At 39.1% G+C, this 9,439-nt stretch overlaps 1 protein-coding gene across 1 annotated transcript; it reads right to left on the bottom strand.

The window, feature by feature from the left end:
• Window positions 1–31: 31 nt before the first annotated feature.
• Window positions 32–9,439, bottom strand: LOC309491815 (cilia- and flagella-associated protein 45-like). The gene is made up of 9 exons (XM_082190842.1): window positions 9,251–9,439; window positions 8,067–8,168; window positions 7,852–7,985; window positions 5,570–5,714; window positions 3,748–3,918; window positions 3,487–3,665; window positions 3,276–3,405; window positions 3,044–3,190; window positions 32–1,717 (listed from the first exon to the last, which is right to left on the bottom strand). Exons 1-9 carry the CDS (start codon window positions 9,251–9,253, stop codon window positions 1,712–1,714), a joined length of 1,017 nt encoding a protein of 338 aa, XP_082046968.1. The 5' UTR covers window positions 9,254–9,439; the 3' UTR covers window positions 32–1,711.

Here is a 9,439-nt window from a genome sequence, read left to right as displayed (position 1 = left end):
AACAGCTCTTTGAAAGAAGCAGACTGCATATCAATGACAGTTGATATCCGGGAGCTCGCGAAGATCACTGCCGCGCCGTAACACCAACACAGAGAGGTCTCGAAACAGCAGACACGTTGAGCTTAGGGAAAACACTATCCAAACACTCATTCACTCAGAGGACACAACCGGTCGGCTCCGAAGCAAAAAGCGATTTGTGTATGCTCTCGCTTCCTCCTTTTATACCCGCACTGGCAGGCGGGGCGCGGAATGCAAGTCTTGCATGCCAATGTTCATTGGCTCGTTTTAGTTTCACTCGAAGGCAATTGGTCTCCCTAGCGTGATCCCAATTCGTTGGTAACTCCTACCGACGTGACGTCTCCGTTCCCTCACTCAGGGAACGAGGGTTACCATACCTAACCGAGACGTTTTCACTGTAATGCTGATGATACTCAGCTCTATATTTCTTCATGCCCAGACGAAACTTACCAATTCACAAAATTAACGGAATGCATAGCTGATATAAAAAATTGGATGACTTGTAATTTCCTGCTACTAAATTCGGAAAAAAAGGAGATTCTAATTATTGGACAAAAAATGTCCTCACGTTATAATCTAGAATACTGTCTAATAATAATAATAATAATAATTCGTTACATTTATATAGCGCTTTTTCTGAGACCTCAAAGCGCTTTACATAGAAGGGGGGAATCTCCTCAACCACCACCAATGTGCAGCATCCACTTGGATGATGCGACGGCAGCCATACTGCGCCAGAACGCCCACCAGACACCAGCTTACTGGTGGAGAGGAGACAGAGCGATGAAGCCAATCAGTATATGGGGATGATTAGGAGGCCAAGGGGCAAATTTGGCCAGGATGCCGGGGTTACACCCCTACTCTTTTTTCGAAGGACATCCTGGGATTTTTAATGACCACAGAGAGTCAGGACCTCGGTTTAACGTCTCATCCGAAGGACGGTGCTCTTTTGGCAGTACAGTGTCCCCGTCACTATACTGGGGCATTAGGACCCACACAGACCACAGGGTGAGCGCCCCCTAATGGCCTCTCTAACACCTCTTACAGAAGGTATACTTACAGAAGGTATACTTAACTAAGAACATTTCGGGAAACACGTATTATCGATAAGGTACAGCTTAAGGTGTAACTTAAGAACGATGTAGCGTTAAGAAGGTTTCGGGAAACGCAGCCCTGCTCTAGACATGCTCGCAGAAATTGGTTCTGGTCTATCTGCTTGATTATTTCGGGCTCTAACTGATTCGGTTATACCAATGCCATTATTACAGTTAATGTTTACATTTGCTTTAGAAGCCTTGGAGTTTCCAATTATGGAAAGTGCATTGAGGATTTTGGCCAATCACAATGCACTGGGTCAGCTGGCCAATCAGAGCAATCTGTGCTTCAGACAGACTGGGAATAGAGGCTATGCAATAATATACAGTATGTAAACAAATGCTGTGTTTTTTTAACATAAAAGCAAGTTAACCTATTCTATTACACCCAATAAACAAAATAATGAACTTTTAAAATAGAATCATATGACCTCTTTAAAATGTACAAATGTAGATCGGGGGATGCGTCATGGTTGGGTCCAGGTGCAGGTCCACCATCTGATCTGGATACGGCCGGGGTCCACCTCACTTCAGTAAATGGAGAGACTGGTTGACACTTCAGTACTGGGTTATCGTCGCGTCCAGGCGCAGGTCCTTCATCAGATCTGGATACGGCCATGACAATTTGTAATGACAATTTTATTCTTTGCATGAAAACACTTGAATGAGCCTAATTGAACACTGTCTGGGTGTATTAAAACTTCAGAGTTATATTCGTATAGACCTGCAACAGTGATAAGGTAAAGCTAAGAGTGGTCCAGACCAACCTTCCGATGACTTACAGAAGGTATACTTAACTAAGAACATTTCGGGAAACACGTATTATCGATAAGGTACAGCTTAAGGTGTAACTTAAGAACGATGTAGCGTTAAGAAGGTTTCGGGAAACGCAGCCCTGCTCTAGACATGCTCGCAGAAATTGGTTCTGTTGCCATCTGATTCTGATTCAATTTGAACTTTTGCAACTACACCATATGTGACCACATGGCCAGATCTTAATGAAAACAATGAGCACAAGAATTACCAGCATTTTTGCACTGAAATATTAATATTTAAACACTTTTTCTGTAAAATGGGTGGTTATAATTATGTATGTATATATGTATGTATTTGAGGAGCGGAGAAGAGTTTCTCCGTCTAGCATGTGTCGTCGAGTCATAGCCAATCCTGTACAAGCCCAATTGCCTGTGCAAAGCACTTCACAGTTTGTTACTTGAGATTTTGGCCAAATCACAGAAAAACTGACCAATCGAGTCTCTTCAGAAAATTTGGACTAAACCACTCAGTTCCTTTTTTACGAACTCTTTATGAGAAAGTGGTCAAAGTGTTAGTTGCGAAGACTGTCAATGGAGGGTCAGAAAGCTATCAGATTTCAGCAAAAATATCTTCATTTGTGTTTTGAAGATGAACAAACGTTTTACAGATTTGGAACGACATGAGGGTGAGTAAATGAGGACAGAATTTTCATTTTTGGGTGAGCTATCCCTTTAAAGTAATCTGTAGTACTTAATACAAAAAGGGATCAGGGAAAATTTTTTCTCACACTATAAGGCCAATTCACACTACGCAGACAGACAGCAACAAGACAGTTCGTCTGGTGTTTCCAGATCAGTGCGTTACCCCTGTTGGCATCTATTGGCATCTATTGGCATGGGCTTATAGGGCTTTTTGCCGATATAACTCATGCTTGTCGGCTTGTGGAATGTCTGAGAAGTGACGTACTGTAATCTGGTGTTTGTCCACGTTGGTCGCTGTCTGTCGGTGCAGTGTGAATTGGCCTGTATGAATGCTTAATTAATCTTATTTATTGTATTTGATTAACAAGGTAAGAACTGCAAGAACAGTCTGCCCCTGATTTTAAAGTTTAAGATTACAGTGGTGGATGTCAAGAGAGGCGATAGTGAGAAACCCATTAAAAATACTTTTCTTACCAACTTCTTGGTTGTATACTCTACAGCACGCAGATCTGCTAATCTCTCTTCTTCCTTTTTCTGCTTTTTAGCAAGCAGGGTTTCCTCATTAATCCTCTGAATATCCTGAAGCAATTTCCTCTGCTCCTCCTTCTTCCTTTCAATGACCTGAGATAACATTACACAAAGAGTGTGAGTTTGAAAACTACCAGTACTTTGGATTCAAATTGATCTAGAGATTCATTGTATGTACTTTGAGCTCCTCCATCTGCATCTTTTCCATGTTTTTCAGAAACTGCTGACCCTCCTCTTCTTTCATCTCATCCTCAAGCATTTTCTCCTCCCGACGCATCTGGATCTGGTCGAGGACGCGCAGCTTCCCCCTTTAATAACACCCACCCATTAACCAGGGAACAATACATTGTATGTAGAGTATATGGAATACAGAGCGTAAACATCCTTACTGAATCATCTTTTCTTTGCGCAGTTGTTCGTTTTTTTCCTGAGTTTCTACAGCCCGGCGACGCTCCACCTCCATGATGGCATCCAGCCTTTTCTCCTCCTCCAGCCACTTTGTGCGGTTCTGTTTCTTCTCCTTAATCTGCGCATCCCAGACAGCATGGCACTGCACTTCCCGAATCAACTGCAGGAGTACAAAGACAACATTTGCATGTAGGAAATAACCAGTGCGTAATGGTTTGGCTTGTTAGTGTGGTCCTATCTACCTCATTGAGGTTCTTGACTTCGTCCTCTTGTTCCATTCTCATGGTGTTGGCTCGTTCCAACAGGTACTGAGCGCGGTCCCTCGCCTCTATCTCGAGCTCACTGAGTTTCTGGTTCTTCAGCCGAGAGAGGTCTGTCTGACGCATCTGTGCTTTTCTCTGCTCTACAGAGTCCTGATATGACAACAACCAGATCAGGGACGTTTCCTCAGAGGAGGCAAGGGAGGCAGTGCCTCCTCAAAAAATTGGATCAAATATTCCAAAATGTTAACAGACCCCCTAGTGCGGTGGGTTTAGTGGGGGGTAATTAAGAATGAATGGGGGAAAGTCATGTGAGAGGAGGTACTGCCTCCTTCTATCGCACTATGATTTGTTCGTGTGATAAATCCCGCCTCCTGTTTACATGCGTATTCCACGTTCGCTAATCAGTCTGAATGAACAAAATGAATGCGTTAATTGGAAGACTAATTAAAAAGTCATTAAACAGCTCTGCCACTTAGATAACGACGCTTTATGTCACTTCAAAATTCAAACTTGAATTGGCCTGAAAACATGATGACACTGGTTTAAATAGCAATCTGCTCAGTGAAATTAAAGGTACATCTTCATGTCTGTGACCAGTGTTTACCGAGCTTGATGACCCGAAAATAAGTCGACTATTAAAAAGAACAGCTGAACATCAGGTCACAAATAAAATATATTGTTTAAATAGTTTACAGCCTTTAGTTATTATTTTGAAATAAATGTAAAAATTCTTAACCTACTCTGAACTAGATTTACAATTCCTGAAGCATATAGCAGTGCTTGGAAGACAACCAAAGAATATTGTGGAGGCCATTCATACGAAACACATTTTTGCACTGAAAAATGCGAGATGTGGGCAGGGGTATGGGGGGGGAATGGTCTCTCACACACACCACACACCACACACCACACACCACACACCACACACCACACACCACACACCACACACCACACACCACACACACACACACACACACACACACACACACACACACACACACACACACACACACACACACACACACACACACACACACACACACACACACACACACACACACACACACACACACACACACAGTGACAACAATGGCAGTGCCAAACAAGAACACACACACACACACACACACACACACACAGTGACAACAATGGCAGTGCCAAACAAGAACAAGTTCAGGAATCAAAGTCTTTACACAAATTAAATATTATGAAAATGATTGAGCTGCCGATGCTTACTCTATAAAGCACGAACATTTCATGAAGACCCAGCAACATATTACATTTTTTAGTCAGCTTCTGGCTGTCAGAAATGCTAGTTCATTTATTTCTAAATGATGGCACTTATAATTATGTTGTGCATTAATTAATTAAGCTGATGTGGTTTCATTATTTTATTCTATCGATATTAGATTAGCATTGTTGTTTCATTGAGTTTAATACATTCTTAAATTCCATTCATACAGAATTGTTTGTTAATTCATTCTTGTAAAAATGTGCATGCATGAACAAAGAATAAACGTTGTTGTGGTCTTTTTTAAATAATTTCTCACGATGTAGCGATTCAAAGGAAATGACTGAATGAGTAAATATTCTGTTATTGACACTGGAGCACTGCTAGTAAAAAGCAATACAGGAAACATTTATATTTTATACTGGGATAATTCTGGGTGGCTTATGGTCTGGGAATGCTTTTTCTTAGGGTGGTCCACCCCATGCAACCCCAGTAGATCCGCTCCTGCATGTGTGTGATCAAAAAGTATTTAAGATAAATTGCAGATTGAGTTTGATATGGTTGACTCACCAGGGCTTCCTTGTGGGCTTGGCGTCGGGCCCTTAGCACAGCTGCCTTCTCCTCTTCACTAGGAACATGAGACCTAGCAATGAATTCCATGAACTGATCCGAGGACATGATTAAAGGCTGTTCAGGTGGGTTCTCTCTTCGGATTCTGGTTAAAAAAAAAAAAACAAGAGCAAAGAGCAGGCTTAAAAGGGGTTATGAACTGCATTTTTTATTATTATTCATTTTTAATGTTTCTTGAGGAGCACTTATAATGGTAGTAGGATTTTTACATAAAAAATTGTCATAATTTAGAAATAAAAGGGGCGTATCTACTGTGAGACTTCAGTGTAAACGCCGACTGCTGTGATTGGCTTGCATTTTAAATAAGTATTATATGTGGAACTCTCTCAAAAACTACATTAAGAAATCTTTAACTACATTTTTACTATTACAGCTGTCGAGATAAACTAATTGTGAAAAGTGTTGATTATAGCATTATACAGACCCTTTCTAAAAAATTTGAATATCATGGAAAAGTTTATTTATTTCCATAATTCCATTCATAACGTTAAACTTCCATAGATTATAGATTCAGGGCCCACAACTTAAACGATTTCAAGTATTTAGTTATTTATTTGTACATAATTTGTACTTCCAGCTCATAAAACCCACGAAAACAGGATTTCAAAAAATGTGAATATTACATGAAATCACACAGTAATTACACCGTGATACCATGGTCATTGAACCAGGTTTTGGTTATTTTGGCAGTGTGGGCAGGTGCAAATCCTGCTGGAAAATGAAGTCAGCATCTCCATAAAGCTTGTCTGCTGAAGGAAGCATGAAGTGCTCTGAAAATGTCCTGGTAGACGGCTGCGTTGAGTGGACCAACACCAGCCGATGACATGGCTCTCCAAACCAACACAGACTGTGGAAACTTCACACTGGACTTCAAGCATCTTGGATTGTGTGCCTCTCCATTCTTCCTACAGACTCTGGGACCTTGGTTTCCAAATGAGATGCAAAATTTGCTCTCATCAGAAAAGAGGACTTTGGTCCACTGTGCTTTATTAAATCCAGAGTCAACACAGCTGTCTACCAGGACATTTTCAGAGCACTTCATGCTTCCTTCATTTTCCAGCAGGATTTGCACCTGCCCACACTGCCAAAAGAACCAAAACCTGGTTCAATGACCATGGTATCACTGTGTAATTACTGTGTGATTTCATGTAATATTCAAATTTTTTGGAAAGGGTCTGTATTTAGATCTACTCCCGTCGTATGAAAGGTTGCAGCGATGAGCATGCAGCCGATGACACACATGAATGCAGTGATCTTATCAATGCAACTCGATTTCTGCACTCTCACGAATGCTTTCATCATAACTAACAGTGCAAACACAATGTGAATAAGAGATTGATTATAATGGACTCAGTCACTGATAAACTTGCGCTCTTTGATTGGCAGCTCCAGCGATTATAAAGGGAGCGTTCTTTGATCGCTGTCAGTATATAATTTAATCACAGTTTAAATAACAGATTGCTACTAAGAGAAACGATGTGAAGTTGACTGTTTAGTCACTGGATTGATTTACTGATGCATAAACGGCAATAAACAATGAACGTCTGACTGTACATGAATCATTACATATCAGAAATCACTGATCACAGATTAAGCATTAGAATGAACACGGTTACTTGCATGTTGTTGCATTACTGTCGGGTTCATATCTTGCAGTAAAAGTCTGTTTGCAAAAAATTGCGACTGATTTACCAAAGAATTCACAGTGAAATTTTCCGAACAAACAAATAACATTACCTTCCATGCTAGGAATGTGCATTATGTAATGTCCAGTGATTCTGTATCTCTCTTTTCTTCTAATCTCACTAACATGCCAGTGGGCGGGGCCAAATATGCAATGATGTAGAAGACGGTCTTTCGTCGCACTATTGCGTCATAATATGGCAAAATCCGAAACTAGTTGTCTTCAGAGCTTGGTTTCAATAAAAGCTGTTTTTGGACTAACAAGGACGTTTTGAGTTCTGAAACTTACAGGATGTTTTTATAGTGCAATGACCTCGTATATGTCAAAAGATTAAGGATAATTTAATTTCTCAATTCATGACCCCTTTAAAAATAGTCAAAACACAAATGGCCAATATATGCAGTTCAGGGATAGACAGATTTACTGGTTTTATTCACGTCAAATCAGGTTACACTAACATTTTGAACAAGTAATGTAAATATCTCAATAAGGATAACTACATGTCTCCACAGTGTAAAAACATTTTGCTTCTACTTGCCTGAGGTCTCTGATGAGGTCTTTAGTGATGATGCGGACTGTCTCTGGCTTTTTGGCTGCAGCAGCAGTGCGTGACAGTGTCCTTGACCTCACGCTTCTGCCTTCAGCATCATCTTTCATATCCGCAGCAGAATGCTGAGAAAGATTCAATAGACTGTTGGAACTTCCTTTACTTTTCATTTAATGTCTAAGACTATAAAGTAAGCTTTTTTCTACCTGTTTGGGGGTCCCAAAAAGGGTCTCGTCCACATAAGAGGTGAGGGCCCGTGTGCGAAAGCGGCGAGACAGTTTCCCAGGTGATGATCCAGAGCACTGAGGCTGAAAAGCATGTCAAATTACCAACTAGTGAGTCGCAATGTGATTTAAGAATCAGGAGTCTTTAATACAACAACAAAACAATTCGTTTCTGGTTCTTTTTTTATTCATTATAAAAGTACCGACTCATAATATTCATTCGTTCTAGAATTGGACTACACTTCCTGCTGAATATACACGGGTGGTTAAAAGTTTGGAATAATTGTATTTATTTATTAATTTTCATGTTTTTGAAAGTATCTTCTGCTCATCAAGGCTGCATTTATTTGATCAAGTATACAGTAAAAAAATTGTAAAATATTATTAAAATTTAACACGTGTTTCCAATGTGAATATATTTTAAAATGTAATTTATTCCTGTGATCAAAGCTGAAATTTCAGCATCATTACTCCAGTCTTCAGTGTCACATAAGTCCTTCAGAAATCATTCTAATATGCTGATTTAGTGCTCAATTTATCAGTTATAATTGGTGCTCATTTATTAATAATGGTTTATATTGCTGTCAATGTAAAAAAATAATAATGATATTTTTGTGGAAAATGTGATACTTTTTTTCAGGGTTCTTTATTATAAACAGTATCAAGTTAAAAAGAACAGCATTTAAATATACATATTGAATCAATTTAAACTGGTTAAACTGGTTCTATCTCGTTTCCAAAAATAAATAAATAAAAGTTAAGCAGCAAAACAGTTTTCAACGTTGATAATAAAATAAAAAATGTTTCTTGAGCAGCAAATCAGCATTTAAATATACATATTGAATCAATTTAAACTGGTTCTATCTCGTTTCCAAAAATAAATAAATAAAAGTTAAGCAACAAAACAGTTTTCAACGTTGATAATAAAATAAAAAATGTTTCTTGAGCAGCAAATCAGCATACTAGAATGATTTCTGGAGGATGTATTGTATTTTTCATCAAATAAATGCATCCTTGGTGAGCATAAGACACTTAACGTTAAACATTTAAAAATCTTACTCATTCCAAACTTTTGACAGCTAGAAAATTTTATCATTTTATCATTTTAATGCCCATAATATATATCATATGATATGGTGTGTATAACGTTAAGTAACGTTACTTACCATTTCTATCGAGTTGACGTGAAAAAGCTTAACGTTATAGGATAAGTTAGACGTTATGACACAGATACAAACAGAGTAACGTTTGTATTCTAATTTATGTTTAAAATGGAGCTAAAATAAAAGAAATAGAGAATAACACGTGTTAAACAGATAAGTTAGCGTACTAGCAATAAAACTGACTCTCCACAG

The sequence above is a fragment of the Leuciscus leuciscus genome (genome assembly GCF_965113295.1).
Source record: "Leuciscus leuciscus genome assembly, contig: HAP1_SCAFFOLD_602, whole genome shotgun sequence".
NCBI lineage: Eukaryota > Metazoa > Chordata > Actinopteri > Cypriniformes > Leuciscidae > Leuciscus > Leuciscus leuciscus.
Note: the sequence above shows the minus strand (reverse complement) of the source record. Positions and strands in the feature narration are given on the sequence as shown.

What these genes read in the sequence shown, in the direction of transcription:
- LOC309491815 (XM_082190842.1), bottom strand. An exon ending in TTTTTGGGACCCCCAAACAG is followed by an intron (nt 7,986 to 8,066) that starts GTAGAAAAAAGC and finishes AATCTTTCTCAG; the next exon opens with CATTCTGCTGCGGATATGAA. An exon ending in GACCTCATCAGAGACCTCAG is followed by an intron (nt 5,715 to 7,851) that starts GCAAGTAGAAGC and finishes TTTTTTAACCAG; the next exon opens with AATCCGAAGAGAGAACCCAC.